The sequence below is a fragment of the Mastacembelus armatus genome, chromosome 15, assembly GCF_900324485.2.
Source record: "Mastacembelus armatus chromosome 15, fMasArm1.2, whole genome shotgun sequence".
Classification (NCBI taxonomy): Eukaryota; Metazoa; Chordata; class Actinopteri; order Synbranchiformes; family Mastacembelidae; genus Mastacembelus; species Mastacembelus armatus.
The window spans coordinates 15,169,988-15,194,861 of record NC_046647.1 but is presented as its reverse complement, the minus strand read 5'-3'; the positions used below and the strand labels follow the sequence as shown (position 1 = coordinate 15,194,861).

At 37.3% G+C, this 24,874-nt stretch overlaps 1 protein-coding gene across 2 annotated transcripts; it reads right to left on the bottom strand.

The window, feature by feature from the left end:
• Nucleotides 1-878: 878 nt before the first annotated feature.
• Nucleotides 879-5,910, bottom strand: LOC113132157 (indoleamine 2,3-dioxygenase 2-like). Of its 2 annotated transcripts, XM_026310072.2 has the most exons (11): nucleotides 5,710-5,851; nucleotides 5,583-5,621; nucleotides 4,766-4,861; nucleotides 4,487-4,606; nucleotides 3,834-3,952; nucleotides 3,658-3,672; nucleotides 3,431-3,530; nucleotides 3,141-3,258; nucleotides 2,987-3,038; nucleotides 2,656-2,804; nucleotides 879-2,496 (listed from the first exon to the last, which is right to left on the bottom strand). In XM_026310072.2, exons 3-11 carry the CDS (start codon nucleotides 4,829-4,831, stop codon nucleotides 2,132-2,134), a joined length of 1,104 nt encoding a protein of 367 aa, XP_026165857.1. In that variant the 5' UTR covers nucleotides 4,832-4,861; nucleotides 5,583-5,621; nucleotides 5,710-5,851; the 3' UTR covers nucleotides 879-2,131. The 2 variants fall into 2 exon arrangements, with proteins under 2 accessions (XP_026165857.1, XP_026165856.1); XM_026310071.2 differs by lacking the exon at nucleotides 5,583-5,621 and having other exon boundaries at nucleotides 5,710-5,910.
• Nucleotides 5,911-24,874: the final 18,964 nt, after the last annotated feature.

Below are 24,874 nucleotides of genomic sequence, written 5' to 3'. Positions count from 1 at the left end.
CCTGTTAACATCCTGCTCACTTTGTTTGTCTGACTGACTGTCTGCCTGCCTTTGTTAATAACCCCTGTCTTTTCCCTCTCTTTGTAACTCTGTCCCTTTATCTCTCTTTATTTCTGTCTTTCTATTTAGCTCACTGCGCAGCCAACCTACTAGCCAGCCAACTTTGCCTCAGTCATCCTGTCCTGTTCTGTCGCCTACACTGACACATAATCTTCAGAATCTATATATTTTAAAAAAAAATGCATCTTTTTAGGAAAATACTGTGAACTGAAATTTTTGAAATATACTACATATGTTTGGGCCCTTCCTCTTAAAGCAGGTCTTAAAGGTCTTCTGGATTAGCTTAGATTTTTAAACGCATTTAACATTTTGACTACTTCTAAAGCAGATATTTTCTATGATAACCTTAACTGTTTTTTGTTCTGAATTTCCAAAAAAAAAAAGTAAAGGCTATTTTGACTCCTCCTTAAGTCCATTAAGAGTTTGCCTTGCCTCTCGATCATTCGTTGTGTCATAAGAAAGCTCTGATGCAAAGGCTTGAACCTAATCGATCTTAAAGTTTGTTTCAGGGTGTTTGTTTCATGTCAAGTTAGTTGTTTTGTAGTATTGATTCATCTCACCATTCAGCTGAAAGTTTCATCTTGTAAAATGAAACAACTCTTTTTTTTTTTTCCAGCAGAAAACAATTACAGAACACCAAACACCTGTCTACCAACCCACACAAACGACTGTGCTATGAACTTGAAAGAGTAGAAGGGCTATATTCAGTGCTAAGGGGAGATGGTAGCAATCTTAAAGCAGTGGAGACTTGTAGCCAGCAGCTTTGGTTAAGTACAAAACAAAGAATAAACAGTGATGTAGCAGTGACACTGAACTTGCACATTGTTACAAAGCAGGTCTTTATTGAACTTTGTTGTATCTAGATTATGGTACTGTTAAGAGTCAAAAAACTGTCTGGAAGACACACACTGGCCTCCCATCCTTAGATTACACAATAGATGACATTATTCAGGTCACCAGTTTTCATGCAAAGATCTGTACCTTGAGAAAGTGCAATTTAGTGATTATGTGCAATATTATGCATTTTTCTACTGTTTCTACGTCATAATTAAAACATTTTCAACTGAAGGTGATGCAGTGTGCTCCTATGTCTGCTAAGTGCTAGAGGCAACATAACAGCAGAACTCCACCAGTCCTGAGTGTAGTGGCAGCTAGAGCTGGATTCAACCGGCATCAAACAGTGCACATTTCAGACCTTTTGTGCTTTAGCGCAGCACAGTTGGACCATGACCAAGACTCAGCAGCAGTGCAGTTTAGCTCCTTCTTCTCTCTTCTAATGTGATTAGTCCTCAATCGCAAAAAGAGACACAACCTTCAATTCAAGACTGGGAGGGGAGTGGATGTTCCAGTCCATCAAACTGAGTGACCTGATCCCACATTCATTCCTCTCTGATCGCCATCACTCTGGGTCTTTCACTTGCCTCAGCTAATTCTCTTCTTCTTTTACTTTTACCAGCGTCCTCACTCATTTGATTCTTAGAGCTTTTCCTTACACTATTTTCTTGAGAGCAGAGGCTTTCCAGTTTTGAGTTTTTTGTTTAAAATACGATTAGTTTAGTGGTTAATGCAATTTAAAAAACATGCCTGCCATTTTAGCCATATTTGTATTATTATATATTTTATTAAGGGCTTTTTAATATGATAAAAATATCATAATTCTGCCAAGACAGAAATGTTAACTTTATGTTTGATATAATGTTTACTTTTATGTAAGTTTTGATTTAGTAAGTGATCAGTAGCAGGTGATGCTGTTCAGTCCATTTAAAAAATAAAACAAAAAGTTCCTGTCATTTAAGTTGAAAAACTGCACTCAAGTACAAAAAATGCCCTCAAGTACGCTTTGGCATCACTATAGCAAAGTAAGTAGTTAAAACTCTGGAGGTCATATTCAGCTGCTGTCACGATCTGACAGTCATGGTTACAAAATCCTAAACATACACCAATTACAGCAACACTTAGTATTTTGGTGATACTTATTTTCTGTAAAACTCTAAATGTTACCTCAAGAGCGTAGGTGCCATAAAAATACCATTGCATACTTTGGAATATATAAATACATTTACTGTACATTTCAGTTTGACATGGATGGTCTCTCTAAGATCAGTGCTTTTTGTGTAGAGTTACGAACACTCTTCAGGAAGACCATGAGGCTGGATCCACCAGTCCCCGTTGTGTTCAGTGCAATGCCCACACCACTGAGCGGGCAGCCCGTGGTCCGTGCCTTGTTCCCGGGAACAACAATGTATTTGGTTACAGTGCTGAGGTGGTAGCTCCGTAAATCCACCAGGGCTGAGACACAGGAATTGTAGGTTTGGCAGAGATCGGAGCTTGAGCAGGAGAGGATGAAGTCTCGCAGAGGTGGAAGGACAGCCAGAGTTTCTATCAGCTGACGGTGGGCAGGAGGCATGTAATCCCTCATGCGTGTCAGGAAGGTTCCTGGGTAGGATCAGTCAATGTAGAGAACAGAAAAAGAAACTTTCAAAGAAAGAAAATAAGAGACTTTTGAAAACATTTTCTGTCAACTGTGCACACAGTGTGATTCTTTCATGTGAAGTATCTCTGGGGGTTCAAAGGTTAAAGAAAGTGCATCTTTACCTGCATCATCTTCATGATGGATGGAGAGCAAAGCATCAAAGCATTGAATAGCAGAACTCTGGGCTGCACTTCCACCAGATAACAAAATTGGCTCATTGCTCACACCTTCATACAACAGCCCTCTAGGAAGCATGGGGTTGTCTCGCCACCTTAAACAGTTCAAACCACATGTACTATTTGTCTCTGCAACAATTAGGAAAAAGTACAACGAAAGGGTACAGACAGATGATCATTTTGCCGTAGTGTGAGATGAATGTACACCATATGAGGTATATATTAAAAGCATTAATAACTTTGGTATGCATGACATTGTAATGGTCCTAATACTCACCCTGAGACAAAAATTCTCAGTGTTCCATGAAACACAGTTGGATCGACATGTTCTAGAAAGACCAAAAGATTATTCCAATTACCTCAGTCCTTGTCTTCATAAAGGCACAGCATGTAAATTGGTTAAATTCAGGCAAGATGTAATTTAAACTTACCATGCATGAGTTTGAAAGTTTCATTCATCTTCTTCAAAGACTCAGCTACTTTGACGAGACCTTTGTGTATGCCAGTGATGTTAGAGGTTTTCCTAGCATGCATCACCTCCAGAGCCCCCTGGTTAGAGTTGAAAGTTTACAATTTATCACTAAAACCACCCACCCTCACGCACACACACACATACACACACACAATACATGGGTAGGATACAAAAATTGAAGGGACAAATAGCATCAAGCTAAAGTTCCTAAAGAGTTAACAGAAAAGAGGAACAGCTGCCAGTACTAACCGTAATGCCCGCACCGGCAGCCATCTCAACCAACAATGACACAATGAAAAATCCCCTGCAACTCTCACCGCCAGGGAAGGAAAATATCAAGTCCATGTTCCTATTTTTGAAAATGATGTTTTGAAAATATATGAGCAGATCATCACACGAGTGTCAGGCTATTGTAATCATGTGAAAACACAGGAGACAAATTCAAAAGTGGATGAGTTTGTTTTCCTTCTACTCACCCGATTTCCATATCCCTAAAATTAAAATGGAATAAGAACAAAAGAGTAGCAAGAATAATCAGTGAAAAAAAAAAAACTGTTTTTTAATGTAAGTACAGTTTATTTTAAGGCTACATTTTTAAACAGTGTATTGGACTATGGACATGAAGCAAACGCAACAAAACAACATTACTCACCCTGTGGGATCCCTTAATTTCCAATTAGCTAAAACTGAATCAGCATAAGTTAGGATGGGTGGAAGTCCAAGCCTGCGAGATATCACCCAGTAGGGCAAAGCCAGGGCTTTTGGGAGACTCTGTCAAATAACCATAGTGGTCAAATTGCAGTACATTGCTGCCATATTGAGATTTCAGTTTTAGCCCAGCATGTGTCCTCATGATGTCCAAATTAGATTTTACAAAATAATGAAGCTTCAATTAGCTATACGCAGGGGTGGATCAAAGATCTATTAACAAAGAGAAAATCAGTAAATTTAAATGATGCCTTAACTACATTTAAATGTAGTTATGGTACAAGTTTATTTTCCTGTGTATTTTATTTACTTGTAGAAGTAGAATTGTACTTTTACTGTGTATAAAGACCTACCTATACCACCTTCTCACAAAAACCTGGCTATTTGTTGTTTAGTGCTAATTAAGAAAGGTTAGAAAGTCAACAAGATAAACAAAGATGATGAACATAGTAAACATAACACTCTATTAACATCACCATGTTACCATGCTAACATTAGCATGGTTAATGTATAAAGTATAGCTTCTAGTGAGGCTGTGAATACTTAGCCCTGTGTTATATGCCATCTGTTATATGTCATTGCTGTTTAGTGTTTTACCTCTGCAGGGGCATGTTGTCCTTCCTGCCATACATAGCCCATACTGATGAACCCCAGTGCTAGGTGAGCCAGCCTGAGCTCCCGATGATTGCTCAGGAGATGAGGACTCAAGACTGGCATCTGGATTGTGACAGACATGGTACAAATTTTCTATTTTTCTATTTTAATTCTCAGAAGCAGTGGACACATTAAGACTGTCCACTGTCCACTTTTATCTGCGTGGCTTCTCACTTTGATTGCATTTAGTATTTGCATTACAAAGACTTTGCACATTCTCACCTTATGAACCAGATCCCGTAGTGTACGTGACTCTATTAGATGTGTGAGATTATTTGCCAGGTCCATCCATACTTGAAAATAGTCTGGAAGGTAGGTCTATGACAATAAAAACAAAATGAGTTGCTCATTGATTTGTGATTGTTTTGGTGCATGGGGGATTTTCATGTAGAGTGTAATCAGTAACATAATCAGCTCTTGTTTGCCATGGTGTCTGACCTGCCTGTCATGGTATGACTAGTACCATCCATCAGAGAGAGAAAGCAATTTTAAAGTGAAGGCAGTAAAAAAAACTGAGAAAATTAGCCAAGCAGAAAACAAGGGATACCCAGATGGCAAATTGACTGTATAAACAAATGAGTAGGATGTACTTAATGCAAAGTTTAATTATGTAGCTTAAAATTTTATGATTGTCACTGCTGATATGTAACTCTTGCAGTGTTTACCAATCTATCACTGTCACAGCATGTTGAGTGATTTTTTTTACGAACTGTCAAATTTCTGCCATACGTACTAAACTAAATGCCAAATATTAAAATGTAGTGTTTTTAATTCATTGAATGAATAAACTTCATTTAAGAGCCCTAAACAAAAATCAAAGGACTGACCAAAGTGCTTCAAATAACGTACATAACAAAACTGATATAATTTAATTAAAGATTGCCCCTTAACAGAATAAATTAGATTTAACTTAGCCTTAAAAATAGCAAGGTTTGCCATCTGTCAGATATCAAATGGAAGGGAGTTCCTTAATTTAGGGCCTGCCACAGAGAAGGCTTAGTCACCCATCTATATAGTAGGTAAACACTTGTTTACTCACTTGTTATTGACATGACATCTTGTCACCCTGTTTACCGATCTGTTTTGATATACGGCAAATTTAAAAAAGAAAGTATGCATGTGGGAACATCTGTGGCATAAATTGAAAAGATGTTAATGAATCTTACCAGTGGGTCTTCAAGTAGAAATCCAAGCTCCTCAGAAATATCAAATGCATCACAGTCGGCCTGAAGTGCTCCTCTGCTGTTAGTCTCCATATGCTCTGCCCTATACTCTAATACGGTAGTTTGGCAAAGAGAAGAGAATAGCTCTGTGGGTCTGATACACAGATGTCAGTTGTTAAACTTAGTCTGAGCCTTTTTTCAATACACTGTCACATCCCCTTTTATTGTCAGCTTTCAACAGCAATGAGCCAATCAGATTTCTTCTTCTGTAAGGTCAGACGTTGACAGTGTGAAGTGTCAGTTCCCTGTTTTGTATGAAATATGAACACTATGTTTCCTTTTTGTGGTAGCTGATAGCAAATAGCAAATGCCAAAAAAATTGAGTGTAATGGCACACTATCTGCTAACTGAACAAGTGAAATATATTTAACCTGTTTATAAGAACTGAGACTTTAATAATATATACAATTGCTGTCTGTTCCAAACGTAATGTACAGTGATGAATTAAAGTGCTTATGCTAATTCCTCACCACTGAAAATCATTTAAATCTGCTCTGTAATATCAGAAAAAGCCTTCTATGTATAGGTTCATAATATGTATTCTTTCAACTCACTTTGCCTTTTACATATAAATAGGTCATGGCATCTGTGTTTTGTTCCTCTGCAGCAAAAATGTTTGACATACCAATTTAACATATATATTTAACATGACATACTGTACACAATAACATGATATTCATCATGCTACACATGTATACCACCGTAACATGGAGAGTTACAGTTCAAAGAACAGACGGAGACTAAATTTTGCAAACTTAACCCAAATACCTCAAAGCCAAAATCCCTCTTCCAGCTCATTAACTGAAGATGGAGTGTGTCCAAAAATCACAATTAATGTAGTCTGTTTTTTTCTCAGTGTTAACGCTGACAATCAACATGGCAGAGGATGTTAGTTTAAGAAGGGTGTCTGAGATAATGTCACATCTTATCCACAGCAAAACCACAAATGTGTTTGGAAATGGATAGTGCCAGCAATGTAATATAAAGGGCAAAACACAAAAGTTTCCACAGAATATCTTCCACAAAAGCTCATGTGAGGTAAGACAAATAAAGTCTTTGTGTTTTAGTTATTTATTTATTAGGCATCTAAGCACCAAAGACTCTTGTCTGCATCCTCTAATACATTTAATTTTCTGTTGCAAACGGAGATCGTAATTTTTTTATAGTCAAATCATAGTAAAATATGTTTTACCAAGAGGAACAAATGTTATCTTTCAACATTTTGCATGCATGTACACTGTCTTTCTTTATTTCTGTGTTTGAAGTACAGCTAATGAAAGCACATTTTGCTGACTTATTCTCTTTAGGTTCTCATACTTACAGACCAAAATCAAGTATTCAGTAAAAACTAACTAAAACCATATTTGTACTTACTATAGTGAGTATAGTGTTTATATTTTCATTGATTAGAATTTATGCTATATGTCTTTTAAGTGACTAAAACTTCTTAGTTAAGATGTAGTAAACTGAGATAAAGTAAAACTATTGTATTGGACTAATATAAATGTATTCAAATTATACTTTTGTGGAAAAGGGGATTTTTTTACACAATGAGAGTAGCTTTGACATTTATTTTTTTGAAGCAGTATGCACTTTGTAAAGTTCATTATTTCAGTGGAAATTATTATTATTTTTTAAGTAGATGATTTAACAGAGGAAGTAAAAGCAATGGTTTTAATTACATACTTATGGCACAAAAAATAGTACCATTGACAGTAATATAGTAGTTGCAGTAGCACAATCTGACCTACATTATCAGCCTTATCTAAATGACTTGTTTTTGAGATGCTTTTGGTTTGACCCCAGCCCTTACTGTGTGGCCTTTTTGCATATTCTCCATGTGCATTCTGACATTACATACACATCATATGTACAAATCATGTTATACACTGGTTCTGCTGTAATGGAAGCAGTAGAGAAAACATTCATTCTTCTTCTTTTCCTTTCGGCTGCTCCCTTCAGGGGTCGCCACAGCGAATCATCTGCCTCCATTTAACCCTATCCTCTGTATCCTCCTCACCCACACCAACTATCCTCATGTCCTCCTTCACTACATCCAAGAACCTCCTCTTTGGTCTTCCTCTAGGCCTCCTTCCTGGCAGCTCTAACCTCAGCATCCTTTTACCAATGTATTCACTGTCCCTCCTCTGAACATGTCCAAACCATCTCAATCTGGCTTCCCTGGCTTTTTCATCTTCCTATTCCTATTCATCCTCGTCACTCCCAGAGAGAACCTCAACATCTTCAGCTCTGCTACCTCCAGCTCTGCCTCCTGTCTTTATCTCAGAGCCACTGTCTCTAAACCAGACAACACTGCTGGTCTCATTTACACACATGTACTCTGTTTTACAGTGGCTGGCCTTCATTCCTCTCCATTCCAGAGCAAACCTCCACCTCTCTAGATTTTCCTCCACCTGATCCCTGCTCTCACTACAGATGACAATGTCATCTGCAAACATCATGGTAGATAAAACATTCATTAATACTGCAAAAGAATGTGTACCAATAATTTCCAAGTACTTTGGCTTCTCCCACTAAAACATATTGATCTGAATCCACCACACTGCAGTTCGACTGAATGATGAATTTTGATCCCATGTAAAAAATTTTAAGCCATTCTCTAATCTACAAAACTGCCCCATTCCACTTCTTCCCTGGGAAATTTTATGCTTTCTCTGTTTGAAAGGCATGTGTTACATAGACTCAAAGTCATTAATCAAGACCCTGTGGGGTACATCTGGATGCCAAGCAAAATTTGTAATATTGACAAAGGTTGTGCACCAACTTGTTATGCCACTTTTCCTGCGTGACACAGCAGTGCAATCCCATTCCAAATAACATATATGTATACGTATGTATGTTTTAATACCTCACTTAAATGAGTGTTTTCTTGTAATCAGACCCTATCAAGAAGCTATGGGAAATTTATTGTATTTATTAATAATTTAAACTGTGTCCAAAGATTGATGACTTTTACAAAAAAGAAAGATGTATGTCATAAATGCCTGTGAAATACCATGTATATTAGAAAGTGGCTGCTTCAGCAGTATGGCCCTGTATTATGGAAAAGGGATTTTGGAGATGGACTGGATATGATGCTGTGAGTGTACTTGAAGCTTAAAGGAGATAAAATTAATGTTGAATTGTAACAGCATAACAAAAAAAATGCATTTGTGTGAAAAGTTACATCTAGAGTAGCTACATGGTCTTGACATTCAGATAGGAGCAGAAGTAACTTTGAGTTTTGTGGAGCTGACAAAGACAGAAAGTGGCTGCATTTGCTCTGGAGTGACACAGAGAGCACGGTGCACACTCTGGTTAGAACGGCTCTTGCTGTGTGTGGCATGCTTAAGGATTAAACATATGACAATGATGTGAAGAGCTGAGTCTGAATCCTCTGTTTTATGGTGTGGCTGGGAATTACCATGACACAAAACTCCAATAGCAATCTTTCAGTCAAAGCAGGACCAGTGGATGAGGTGTGAAGGTTTAGAAAAAAAGAGAAACTTAGCTGGAGGGAACAGTGGGATGTGGAAGCTGGAAGGCTTAGATTCATGTTAAAGCAACTTATGATGTGCTTACCTCTCCTCCAAATCTTTTATCAGGCAGTAAAACAAGCCTGTCTCAGCCAACATCCAAGTCTTGAAGTGTCTAGAAAAGATTCATTGAGAGTAAGTGCGTAAAGGTAAGCTCAACAGATGCATAAAGGGAACAAGATGGGATTTTGTTTGTCCATAAGGGTGAAAAGGTCAAGAAAAAAAAAACACCTTTGAAATGATATGATGCTGGGGGAAAGGCAGACAAGGACTGGCGTACAATACCAAGTACTTTTGTGTGTCATTTTCTGGCTAAAATGGTGCAAATAGTTTATATGTGTGACAGCCTGTTTCCTTGTACATTGTTAATCATTCAACATTCATTCAATATAGGCATTTTAAGCATTATGGACATTGCAAATATTCATATTTCCTGGATAAAAGAGTTTCTTGTGAAATACTTTGAGGTTAGAATTGTTCCATTTGGACATTTCCAGCATGCATCACTTGGGAAAATTCAGACATTGCAGATATGCATTGAATGCAGCATGAGGAGAGGGCTGAGCCTAAGCAGGAGAACACGGGAGCCTGAGACTGGGCCACTGTGGACTTAGGCAGGAAAGGTAATGTCGGTGTGGTCAGTCTGAGACCGTAAAACATGTACTTCTAAAGTGCACAACACTGTGAAAGGTAAGAAATTACACATAGACCTGTCTGAACTAGGGGAGACTGTCTTCAATCTGACCACCATAGTCTTACAGACCCTGAGAAAACAAATAAACTACTGGAATAAGTTCATATAAATGGCTTACCCCAGCAAACATAGACTTTACTATCTAGTGTGGTGCCCAGTGTGAGGAGGGCAGTCAGCAATACACCATTGTTACATCTAGACTGCCAGATCAAAGAAGACAAAGAAGAAGGAAAACATGGCCAACAATGCAATGTTGAATTGAAATATCTGGATTAGAAAGGCTTCAGCGGTTCCTCGTGACCGTGCATAGGAATAAGCGGGTATAGATAATGGATGGATGGATGGATTATTATAAAGGTGAGTGAGTTAAGCAAAAGCAGGTTAGTGCAGAATTCACACTGTGGTTTAAACAGAGGTGCCTGCTGTGTTGCTGGTTAAGATAAGGCAGCTAAATTGGCTGTAACCTGAATGGGCTGAACATTGTTTGATGGGGGCTCAGGCAGCATGCTGGTTAGCATGACTGTTGTTCCTTCTCTGTGTCATGGACACAGTGCAGTGAAACACTACTTTTACAGAGTGTGACCTATATAGACCTGAACTTGTTTCATATGGGACTGCACTATAGAGACCACTTTGTCCTCTGTTAGTGGGAGCTGCAAGGTTTTCTGGGATTGATCAGGTTTACACCTGTATCTGATGCACTTTGTCTACTGGCTGCATCACAGCAGCATTAGCAGAGCGATCACCTTCTCCCACTTATCATGGGGGCCCTCAGTTTCTGCCTCCCATTGTCAGCATGCTTTACTACCACTGACAGCAATCTCTCAAACCGTTTAGCCTACCGAAGGAGAGGAGGACAGGAGAGAGGAGCAGGAGGGATGAAAGCTGTAGTGCTCAAATTAATTTCAAGACCACTTACCAAGTCATCACACATAGGGGGCACAAAGGGACAGTAAATTTGCTCTGCAAGGGGAGAAACTGGTGAAAGGAACTTGAAATCAGGACAGCATCTGTGCAATATCTATATCTATATGTGGGTGCAGCAGTGTTTTGAGCCGAGGTTCATCTTGTAGATTTGTACACTGTTTCAGTCACAAATCCCTCATTCTGCCATCACTTATTTCTCTGTAGCATATTGCTTGCTCACAGTCTGATATTCCCCAGTTTGTTTTCTTTCCCCTCCCATATCCACCATGTCTAGAGGCAAAAGAATAATATCCAACTGGCACATCTACTGATGGAAAGAGAAACACTCTAAGAAATGTTTCCTTCTTAATGCTCCTCTGAGTGTTATTGCTATAGAAGTGAGTTCAAAAATCAAATTAAAAAAAGTATGTGAAAAGTATTTAATATCTTCTTATAGTTAAAACATCTTTAGAAGAAATCATGGTAATGCATACAAATCTAAGGATTTTTCACCACTTGCATGCACAATGTAGAGCACCCAATACCTCCTTTTCATGCCGCTCATTCATCAAGCATTGTGTGGGCACACTCTAAAGCTTTGATCAATAAGATAACCTAAAAGCATTCATCTGATTAAAATATATTGCTTTTTCTCCTTTCAATGTTACATTTTTCATTTATCTAAAATGCTTTTTAATTAACACATAGGTATATGTGATCTTTGGCTTTGTCACCTCATGTGGCAAGTTTTACAAATTGCCTTATTTGTAATTCATTCAAAGTAATTCCCCATGCACAGTCACTATGGCTTCAGGCAGGCTGAGAAATTAAACTAAGGTTAAGGACATGGATTAATGTTTTATATGAAATGTGTCAAATGGTACACTAACCAAGTGTCAAACATACATCTGTTGAAGTCTGACAGTCCTGTCCTCAGGGAAATTGTTTCAAATGTTGTCTAATTCCAGTTATTATTTACCTGTAGTTGGACTAATAATAGTCTTTTTCACAGCACCTCACTCCTACATACTGCTTCACTTGGCCCTAAACGTCTTATGTGAAGGCATGTAAAGCCTAATTGTAATGGGGCTCATTAATATAGATGTAAATGATTTTTGGACATGCACAAGTTTTCTTGTTTTAAGCCTATAAGAACTATCACAAGACATTCTTTGTACACTTGCATGTCCTTAACTATTAGCTAATGCAGTGAAATTAACTTTATTATTGTAGGTAGGCTTAATAGCTTAACATGCAAATGGTCACAGCTTACCATATATTATAGCTGATAAACAGTGTTCAGTTCTTTTAATTTTGAGTTTTGGTGTGTTTGGTTTTAGAAAGGCTATAAAAGCAAATGCAATCCTCCACAACTGTTACATGAGTATCGCTCTTGCTAGAGTAACCTTCACATCACTTCAGCAGCTTACATGAGTAATCAGGGTTCAGGGAAACTTGAATGAACTGTGCTAATGCATCATTCAATAAAACACTTTTACTACATTAAGCAGAAAACCTTCCAGTCTCTCGTTTTAACAGAAAAAATAGACTTGCATATAAACAAGCATTTGCCGATCTTTTTATTTTCAGTCTGGTCCTGTTTTAATAATGTATACTTTTTAAGAAATATTCTTTGCAAAAGTATTTAAGGCTCTAGATCAAGCATTTTTTAAATTAAAAATGTTGCTCTCTTTAGTAACTAATCATTAGATTATTTTGCTGCAGGACTGAAATTTTATATCTTTAATATCTGTCTATCTGAGAACCCATGACTTTGTTGAACAATGGCAAGTTTGACAAATTATGACAACCTATTTATCCGTCTCCCGTAATCCACTGTACCAGGTTTATGTCCTGAGGGTGTCATATAAGACAAGTACAGAATCAGTTCTGTCTCTGGTCTTGCCTCTAACATATGGAATATGTCAACAGAGAAAGAAACAAAGACTAAAAGTTTTGGATGAACAGCACAAGCATTTGTAATACCTACTTGCTATCTATCTTTACAAGTTTCCACATTTGAACACAAACAAGAATGTAGATACATGGCATGCATACACACAACCCCAAGCAAACTAAACCACTCTTTTCATTTTTTTCAACATCTGCTAGTTGCTTCCTTTCAAATGAACAGGTCAAGGGTGGGGCATTAGTCAGACCTAGGGAGTGAGTGAATAGGGATGTGTGGCGTTTTTATAGTCATGTCAACTGTCATGTCACATCTGTATTTTTCAGTGGCTTTCACACCATGGTACCTAACATCCTGTTGCCACATTCTTTTGTAATAAAAACAGGAGACTTGTGCAATCGGCCTGAGGTTGGCCAATAGGGTTGTTTTCCACAGTCCCATTGAGTTCCTTAAGAAGGTTCTATTGATGTTGTATACCTCCAAGCATTTCAGGATCCATGTGTGAGGCATTGAGTCGTAGGCTTTCTTGTAGTCAATCCAGTATATATATATTATTGTAATCTTTCTTTTATTGCAGGAAAAAACTAAGATTGAAAATTTTCTTTGTAAGAGTGTCAGGGCAGCCACAAAGTTTCAAAAACAACATAAAGTAGTACAAATAAATTCAACCATCTGTTTTGTCAATACTAAATAATAAATCATGTATACATTTCAAAACCCCATAAAACATACTTCATTAAAAAAAGCAAAAATGTGAAATGTTAAAAACTTCATAACAAATCCTGACATTGATAAATAGATGTTAACACAGCAAAGCTTTAAATCTGCCCAGAGAAACCAACTCTTTTCATAGACAGCGGCATACATAAAAACTTTTTTTAACCAAATTCTGTTCAAAACATCCATTCAGAACTTATTGCATTGTTGACATAAAGAACTCCAAGTAATGATAGTGTCAGTGGCCAAGGGCACAAAATCTAGGTATAAAGAAAACTCTAAAATACAAAATCATGTTTAAATTGTGCATAAAATAATAATTGCATATTTTTCTCCAATTCTATATATACCGAATGCATCTGGACAGTCAGACATGGTGTAACAGCTCATAAATGCAGATTTAATAGTTGCCCTTGAATAAACTCCCTGATGTGCTAGCAGCGTATGATTAATGTATCCAGAAGTCACAGTTTAGCATTGATTATAATCCACTATGTGAAAAATAAGTTCCTTTTTCTGTGTGCTTCAAAAGTATTTTATCTAATGGCTGCTGGCTGTGATAAAGCAAACATCACACAAATTTTTGGCTGACTTTCAAAAATATACATGCTGCTCCCGTATAAATACAAAATAAAACGGAAGAACTGCAAAAGTATCCATATAAAGAGCTATTAGAGTGAAACATCTCTGAATGACCTGGGAAGAAAATGTAATATACAAACACACTGAAGGTGATCTTTAGTCTCAACGTCAGTTCAGATCATCTAGTTCGGGTTGATTTTATGTGTTTGCATTTGGAGATACATCTCCTCATGACGATGTCATCTGGGCTGTGATGTTCGACATAGTGTAGCAAGAGATCACATTGTCTTTCCAAATTTAGCAACACAGTCACACATGATGAGTCCCAAAATTAACAGGTGTTGCTTTTCAACCATATTGTGCTGTTTGTCTATCTGCAGTCAGTTATAAGAACAGGTCTGTGGCAAAAAAAAAAAAAAGAAATAAAGAAAATCTATCAGGATGGACAGATTGCACTCTGGGCGAAAAGCATACTTTCTTTCGGGGGGTTATTACAGTAGGCAAAGCATCCTTATTGAACTGATGAGTTTCTGTTATAGGGAAGCAAGAAAAATGAAAATAATTCATTAATATAGGAAAAGAAGAAGGCAGAAAATTACTGTACTTGAGTATTTCTTTCTTTTCTGCTTCATCCTTTCACTTCACCACATCAAAGGAAAACACTGTAGTTTTACTATGCTACATTTTATAGCTTTAGTCACTAGTTACGTTTTGGAATCAGGTATATAATCATAAGACTTTCACAAGCTACCCAGCAGCACGCAAATTAACTTAAATTATAAGCCTATATATTAGCTAATATTAGATCCACCTTTCTTTACAAGTTCAGGTTTCACATTTTACCATATGCATGCCACGTATCTACATAAGAATGGAGATTCATGGCATGCATACACACAACCCCAAGCAAACTAAACTACTATTCTTTTCAACATCCGCTAGCTGTGGCCTCCCAAATAGATACGTCAAGGGCGGGGCATTATTCAGAGCTAGGAAATGATTCAGTAGGGGTGTGTGGTATCCTTTCTCTGCTACATCAGGATGTCCTTTTATTTCTACTTGTATTCAAACTAATGCTGTTATAGACAGAAAATGCTTCCCCTTTATGTCTCTCTTGAACTGTCAGTATTATAGCGTAGCTGACAGGGATCTCAGAGCTGAGGGCACTACAGGAAGCAGTCAGTCAGTAAGACTTCTGGCACTGCTGCCACTTTAATGGCAATAAATTAACCACTGGTTAATAGGAATGGTGGTGAAATTGACAAATCACTTTGTTCAGTACGGGTTAGTTCAGTTAAAAGATTTGTAGTCACTCATGATGCAGTTATTTGTTAAGCAGCTATATAACCATTAGAGGGCACTTCAGCATGACAGTAGGTAAACACATTATGGCATTTTAGTATCTAAATACATCACCTTTCATACAGCTCTGGGCTTGACTTACCACATGAGATGTGCCATTGACTACTTTTCCTTTTGGTACTTCAAGCATATTTGGCTGCTTGTAACAGAATGTTATTACATTGTGCCATTTATGCTTTTACTGAAGGATTTTACTGAAGGATCCTGATACTTCTTCCACCACTGATTGCTACACAAGTAATACAACCAATACTTCCTGACCTGCAGGTATCACTTAATGGGCAAGTTATTTCTTGGTTTGTCTTTTGAGGTAACAACAGCCCCAAGCTGTTAGCTGATGGAAGCATGTTAACTGGGATCATTGTTTTGCCGATCCGCATTGGTCCCTGGAAGCCAGTTTTGACAATTTTGACATGATACCTCCTAGAGATGCACTGGACCAGACAGTGTAGTCTGTCTTCTCAAAATGAGGCTTGCAATACTGCCAAACAGGTAACATTAATCAACAAAATGGCTAGTGAAACTGATCCACAAAAAGATGCAGAAGGAAATGTAACAAAAGATTTTTCCTAATACATTTAAAAAAAAACAAAAACAAAGAATTAACTTAGAAATTAACAAAGAATAATACAATGAAAAATAAAGACAACCATAAATACTAAATAATACAAAATGTGTTTTCATTTGTAATTGGTTCAGCGGTGGATTGGAATACAGACCATGATTCTCATCTGTGAATCAATAACCTCAAATTCATGCATGGAAGATGTGCAAGTTGATTCTCGAACCTCGTGCAGTCCAAAGCACTCACATGAATTTATTCATACGATCTGTGCTGACAGCAGGCTGTACATAATAATTTGGCCTGTACAAGTGGTGGAAGCATATTGTCTGAGGAATAGATTGCTGTCTCAGATTCCTCAGCTGTCTTCCTGTTTTAATTCCCAGACAAATGAGACATACACAAGTTTTGACAGATTGTCATTCAGTGTGTGATAGCTTTTACTTCATATGGTTGTGCGTGTGTTTTTTTTTTTCTGTTTCATTTCATAAAGCAGTGCTAGAGAGTATCCCCTGAAAATCAAATGAGTAGTGAAAATGTCAATTGGTTCCTTGTGTGAAGGAAAATCACCTTAAACAAGACATTAGTCCATTTTAACATGATGTGGGAAATTTGCTATTTGTCTTTTTTGTTTTTTTTATTTTGATTCAGAAAAAAAGGAAGGAGAAAGACCACACACAGACTTTCTTTGTGTTTCTTCTTTATTCCAAAAGCATGTTAAAATCCAAACAGTCCGGCTACTGCCTTCATCAGGGGCTAAACAATAACAGCAAAAAAAAACACACTCTATATAATCTCAAACAAGATATAAGGCTTCCTATTGGATAATAACAATTTATTTTGCCTCAGCACACAATGAATACTTCATGCAAATGACCACTTTAATGCAAAAGAACTGCATACAGTACTTACTGTAGATGTACATAAAGATTGTGTGAGGCACCAGGTCTGCTATGAAAGCATTTCCTCATTTCTTTTTATAGATTGACTTTTGTCATTACCTTATGTGACTGATGTTAAATGGAAGCAAATGGTGCAGTGAAATGCAAAAGAATGATGGCCTCCCTCAGGCCATGAATAACTCAAAGACCGTCACAGTCATTGAATCTATCTAAAGGGTTCTCCTGTATACTCTATAATACATGGAGGTTATGTAAATGGGCTCACATGCTCTGCATTTGTGGACATGTGCATGTGCACGCCAATGTGTTTGGGACTTTTTTGTTAGTCCAGTTCTTGCAATTTGATTTCAGTAGGTTTAGACCCCAGCTCCTGCTCCAGCTTTCCTCCCTCACCAATTTGCGGCCACCATGTTGGCCGCTGCTCTCTGGCAAGTGGGCTGCAGATGGCCATCCTGTGTTACACTGCCAAGATAGGGGCAACTGTTGCCTATGCAAAATAATTGTCACGATTTGCCACATGACACTCTTGTTCTAACGAGTCTCATTAACTAAAATCGCCACGTCTTCAGAGAGTGTCAAGCCTTTCCATACTTACGCATGAGAGGCATTACAAAGAATACTAGCAAATCTATGATAAATCTGTAATTTGTCAAAAAGAATAATATGTACACTTTAAAATTTTGCATTTAATAGCTCTGCCTATAGGATAGTGGATCATTCTGTAAACACATATTGACTGCAGGGGACATTTACCTGTCATACACAGTGTATCTTTCTATTGCTCTCACTCAATCACCATTGTAGAGCTGGAAGTGTAATGTAATTGCTAACCATATGGGCAGATGGTCTCTTTACTGCATGTTTATCATGTCACACGGCACATTCAGCTACATTTTAATTTGTGAAACCTCTGTCAGTGTGCCCTACATTATGGGGTTTGAGCAATCATCATTAGCAGATTCCCATCATAGTCGCAATATACAATATGACTTTCTTAATGCTTTAAGTAATAAAGAGGAGAGGGGAAGACCAATTACCATGGTGCTGTTCTGAATATCGCAATGTCATCTAGGCCTCAGCTTCACTCTGAAGTTCATCTTTTACCTCACTAAGATCAAGGCTCAATGTTTTGCAGTTTGTTTTACATGAATGTAGATGATATTCATCCTTACACTAGACGGAAAGTGGCACTGAGAACAGACTTATATAAACAGTTTCATTTCTGACTAAATTTTACAGAAAGGATGTGAAATTGCTGTGGAATAGCAGCATGAAAAAATTATTTAATTAAAAATCTTTTGCATTTAGTTTTAAATTGTGTCTTGCAAAAGTTGTTGTAAAATAATGTTATTGTGGATTTCAGTCTACCAGAGTCATAACTGCTACAGAGTTCATTGCGACTCATCTGCCAGAATTTTGACAGGTTCTGCACTGTAACCTCTGTGATCACCATAATAATACTAGAATTATGTACTGTATAATATGATGGATTCACTGGCTTGGTGGCTTAGTTGGAGGTTCATGAGTCAAATCAGTTTCCAATAGATTACTTTTTCCCAGTAGGAGAAAGGTCTTATTAAGGCTGACAAACTGATTATGAGCTCTCCTGCCTCCCTTATACCTTCAGTGTAATTATTTCTGTCACTGAGGTTATGTTTTAGGTCCCTGGTACTTGTCATTTCTCTAGTTAGGAGGAGATGTCGAAGATGTTGAAACAGACTTCAGTGAAATTTGATGAAAAGTCAATGGCCATCACCCATTGAAACCCATATGTATTAATTATTACTTCTTTTCATTTTTAGTCATTTTCTCTTACATTGTGCTTCCTACCTACAACAACAAAGCAGTGTATGTACTCACTTTTTTACTTTCTAGTATTGGGATGACTTTGGGAGATCTGCTGGCCAGGCACTGATTAGTGAATACACCAGTGAGCAAAGCAAAAATATTTTAGACTATTTCCATTTTGTTTGAGTGAAATATAAAGAGCCCAGCAATCACAGTTGTTGGTCATAAGACCGAAGTATATTATGCAAAACAGTACACGCTCCATAAGATAAAAAATGCCACATCTCATAGCAGCTCTTTCTTTAAAATTATTTTTGTCAAAAGTGGAGAATCACTGTATTATTACAATACTGTGGGGGAAAAAAACTGTAGTTATCTTGCCTAACATTTTAAAGATTAATCTTCAGCTCACTGATAACGAACCAGCAAACAGCTAGGGGTAGAGGTGTGTATGTGTGTGTAACATACACACCTTACTAACAACAGTGCATTGTGAGATTCTCCCTTCCATATGCTGTAGACATGCGTGTCGCAGGTGAGGGGTGTAACAAGCAGTCTCCGTCTAGCTGATTCTAACACACATATACCCTGTGATTTGAGCTGGCATGACAGCCAATCCTGTCAGCTGCTCATAGTCACACTTCTTATCAGTGTTAACAACAGCCACTCAACTCGGTGCAGATATGAGTAGGTGTACAGTGTCTAATCTGCTGAGTTAAAGCAATTACTATTACTGTAGAAGTAGCTAATGACCTGTTAGAACTGAATCAAATTGAATTCTACTGTAATAATGCATTGAAACATGGAAACATGGATTGTACAATTGACAGATGACTGTAAACAAAGTAATACAGTCAATAACTTCAGCTGAACTGCATTCCCTACTGTGGCTTATACAGGTGTAATGGGTTACTGGTTGAATCAATAAGCTGTATTAAATCTGACTTTATTGGATGAGCAAACCTGGGAATAATTATGTCATTACAAGCTTTCCTGAGATATAAATATACAATAAATCTGTGTTTTAAATTGTTTGGTGCAGTTTCTTCCAAGGTTGTTTCTTTTTGTTGAAGCTTATAAACTCATCTCTAACAAGGTTGTCAGGGCAGTGACATTTTATGCAATGGTGTATCTCCTCCCTGCCTGTCAGTCAAAGAAAAGAAAGTTCTCTGTGCTCGGCTATGAACTGTGCCTGCTGTTTTTTCAAAAATGTTGTGTGATGGATAGCAAATGAATGACATTTACATCAGTATACCCCCATGCTGGGTTTTATATTAAAGTTGGAAGAGAACAGCAATGTATAAAATCAGCTATCCAAGCAGGTATCCAAGTACTAATCTTGCAAGCCATTCTCAGATGCTGTAGACTCACTGCAGGAGCAAGAATTTCTGCTTTTTCTCTTCTCCTGCAGCCAGTAACAGTGCCAGCACTCATTTAAGAAGTACTTCCAGGCTTTACATGATTTGTTTGATTTACAGAACCCTCTTAAAAAATGTTCCAAAGCTGCAAATTCATCACTTTTTTGTGAAATCTGCCTTATTGAATGAAAATCGTGGCATCAAAATAAACTGTCTAGATTTGAAGGTCCACGTAGGCTGTTTTCAGTTTATGTCCTGCTGAACTTGATTAATGTTGCCTATTTAATTTATATGGGATGTGAACATACAAATTGTGTTCTAGCTAAAATCTGACACAACAATATAAAGTATTGATGCATATTAATGCTCCAAAAAAGCAACAAATTTATCAAAAGTGATACCTTTCAGCTACTGTTCCCTCATTTCTATTTTATGGTGAGTCTATGCTACGGTCTGTGGTAAAAATAGCAAGAATTAGACATTTTTATATATTTATTAGCTTAATAAATATTGTAAATACCTAAATTTAAACAAATTAGACAATAAAGTAAAAAAAATAAAGTAAAATGCACATTGTTTTTGTTATTTGTCACTGTGTAGAGATTGTAGCAGGACCTCCATTGTCTGTTTCATCAGGTGTAGATCACAGCTCTCTGCCCACCTAGGGGAGATTGACCAAACATGGAAGTGGATGAACAGTGTGATGGCTATGGTTTTACACTCAGTAGAAAAAAGAAAAGCAATCTTTTGTTGGAGTGAGGCTTCACCACTTTTATACACACAAATGCGCAAATGCACACAAACACACAAATATTCCTGAGGGATGATGACAAATGGTAGCAACGGGATTGGGCGGTACAAACTGCAAAGTTGCTCTAATCAATATTTTGCCAGAGGTAGAGCCAAACAGAATGTTGATTTCAGCTGTTTCTCCGTAGGGTTTCCAGATGATGCACATTATCTCTTGGGCTAAAATAATCAATCCATGCTCAGACGGCTTCTCAATTGGTACAGGGTTCCTGCAATTTGTCATTCCAGAAAGACCAGTAAAGCAATGCCTATTAGTTAAAGACATTTTTTTACAGTCAGTGATGTCACAGTCCTACCCCAACACCACAAGCCATGATGATGAACTCTGTTATGTTAGAATGTCATTGAGAATTTTACTTTTATTGTTTGCGACATCTGACTTAACATGGCTTTGATTTAAAAACAAAAATGCAGCTACATTTTTGATTAGGCATGTTTCCAGGAGAGGCTGGAGTAAGCTTTGTGTCTAGAGTAACGTCTCTCTTAAATTCAACAAGGCTTTGTGCCTGTAGGTTCATCATGGTTCTTGGGACGTGATAAGTGTTTATTGTTGGTCTGGATCCAGAATCTGTTTTAAATTCTAATGATTGTGAGATCAGGCTTTTTTTTTTAGCCTTATAGCCTTTAGACATTTTTAGCATTTCACCACAAATGACTACACCTATTTTTAAATAGCATGATGTGAGAATTTCATTCTAACAGGTGCTGATCAAAAGTGAACAAATTCCACAACATTATTGTGAAAATATTCATCAAACAATCACCAGTTTCCTGGCGTTAAAACACATTTTATATTCTGAGTATCGACCGCACCACAGCACAGATATTGGTTGTGTCAGGGTTTTAACTACAATTAATTGAACCCTACCCGTGAAAGAATCTCATTTGTACTGCATAGTACTGCTCTCAACCTTTGTAACCAAAGAGACTAGACTGCATAGATTTTGTAGCCCATATTAAACCACTTCAAATCCTGTTAATAAGAATGAGGAAATGTTGTTGCCAGTCTGTCACTGTATATTTCAGATCAGAATGATCACACAAGCTCAAACTGTACATAGAAGTAAAATCACTCATATATGCACTCCTGTGTCATTTCATGAGTATTAAATTTGACAAATAATCATCTTTTTGTGTGATTAACAAAATTCAGTGCTGAGTGCTGACCTTGACATTAAGTCTAATAGAATCACAACACTAGGCCTAGGTGTTAATAGTCGCGTAAAGACATAATCAAATACATAATCAGACAACCTTAAAAGAAACTAACACACTGACGTTCCATCTAAAAAAAGCTCAGTTGCTGTTTGCTAAAGAAGGAGAACACCTCATTTCAGCTCTCAGATCACTGCACTGGTTTGGGCCCTGGTTTTCAAATGGTTGATTTTAAAATTAGATTTCATGGTTTGTGGCCAAATTACGTCTCAGATCAATGCTCCAGACCTCTGATCACATGGGACTTGTTTGATTTCTGCCAGAGGATTAAAATTAAAAAAAATATCAAGCTTAGAAACAATATATAGAACAGATAACACTCTAGACTGCACTTAAAATCAGAAAATGGCAGTATCTTAGTTTTAGCTACACAATGGCTGCGGTAATGAACTAATACTGAAATAAATGTTTCAGGTATAACAAGACTCTCTTAAATGTTACACATGCTTCCAAGTTCTCTCCCACACATCTGTCTTTTGGTACACAAATGTGATGACGCTCTTTTCCTGATTCATTAAATTTATCTTATCTAGTGCGCCACTGTTCCTCTGTAAGATCTAAAGAAAGGGAATTAAGTAATCCATTAAATCATCAGTAATGAGCCCCTTTTTCAAGCCTGCAGTTGAAAAGGACACTTGTATGAAGGCTTCTAGTCATTAACAGAAAATTGTCTAATATGTGCCAGAGTGGTCACATTGACAGTGCCAGGCCTTTTTCACACCATTTTCAGCCTTTGCACCTTGTTAGACTGAAACAACTCAAGCATTCAGCTATGGCTTATACTTGCTGTTTTTTGTTTCAGATTTTTAAGGAAAAAAATATTTGACCAACTTTACAATTGGTACTAGTTCATGTATTTCATCACATAGTCAATAGCACCTCATGTGATGACTTCACAGTTTTCACTCTATGCAACTTCATTTGTCACTCTTTCATCTACTGTAGTTCTGCCACTGTTTCATCTAGTTCAGTTACTCAATTTATGTTTCACTGAAACCCAGAGGCAAAATGTGAGCTGTTTGAAGATCAATAGACCACATCCAATGTATCTTTCGACACATTCTTTAAATGTCTGTGATAAAATATAAAGGTTTTTGTTCGGACTGAAAATTCTTGTTTTTGATATATTAATGAAATAGACATTTAAAGTAAACTGTGGATATGAGACACTGCCTGTGAAACTTAAGAAATGTCTGCCCGCTTACAAACCAGTAGTGCTTCTTTGTGTATCCATTTGTGCCATATAGTATATAGACATTTGATTGCTCATGTGTAATCTGCTGCCAGCAGTTAGTTTCATTTGGGTGTTGTGGAAAATTCCTTCCACAGACGTTTTCTTTTCTTCTCTCCCAATGTTTGAAATCAAACTTTCCTGTCGACAAAGTCTGAGCCAAAAGGTTTATTATGCACTTGCAACCGTTACATATAAACCTGAGTGATTCCCGATCATCACTGCCTATCGTTCTTTGCTCTGAGTCTTATATGCCATGTTGGAACCCCTCGGGGGGGGGGGTCTCTTTGAAGCTGCTCAATTAACCTGTACAGCATGAAAATCCCTTATCACTGATGTACTATTCACTCTATGGTATCATGAAATACATCCAGCCTTTTCTTAGGTCCATCTTATGGTAAAAGAATTATTTGGCTACTTGATTTAGTAAGTGAGAAATAAAGGTTAAACTGAGGTTTTGGCATTAACATGAAAGTTGGCTGTGGTGACTATGCACCAGTTGCAAATCCTTGCCCAGCAACAGTGGGTCCTTGTCAGCTTTTTCCATTCATTTGTATTGGGTGAAATTAAAACAAACCAAAATAGCATAACATATATATATATATATATATATATAGAGAGAGAGAGAGAGAGAGAGAGAGATGAGATTAACTATATAAAATTAAAAAGGCTTTTAAAAAATGCATGAGCGTAAATATTGAATGCATATATTACAGTCTTGCATTTTGACCAATATCCCACAGTGTTCTGATGCTAGTACTACCCACTGCTGTCAGCTACCATTTGTTTAAGTAGATTCATAGTTTATTATTATTATTATTATCAGTTTACTGGTAACCAAATTAGCTATTAAAGAGTACATTCCAAAAGAAAATGGTTGCTGCTAATGTGTTCAATCTTTGGTCTGTTTATTCAAATGTGCCCGTGTAACAGCGTTCCCTGACAATTGCATTTTATTACATTGACACCATCTTCTTTTAGAGTCAAAATTCAAATGGAAATGCAAACTGTGAGGCCTCTTACTGAGGCATGTCCCCACCTGCATCTGGTATGATCTGCTCCTGCACTGCCTCTGATTGGTTGGTGTGGTGCCTTTGTTGTACTTGTTTAATTACTGTGTTTTACCTCCAGTGATGGTTGTGATTTTAATTTCTTCCTGCAACTAATTTGGCAGCAGATCAACACAAATTGCAAAAGATTGTGAATTGAAATCCAAGCTTTAATCACATTCAATATTTTGTCAGTACACAGAGAGCCAAACATGAGTTATGAAAAAAAAAATCTCTCTTTAATTGTCTCTTTCTCATGCACAAACTCAGTAAGTTGCATTCACTGATTAGTGCTCAAAGGATTATGTTTATATTTCTGGTCTATAATGTCAAACACTAGTCATAGTCATCTGTGGGGATTCTCATTCAGAGATGACAGTGTAATTACCAAGCGCTTGGGATACTGCAGGTTTTCATAGCAGTGTGTGACAGCCATACATTTAAGACCATTCAAATTCCACTTGTTTTGCAATAACTTATTAAAAGC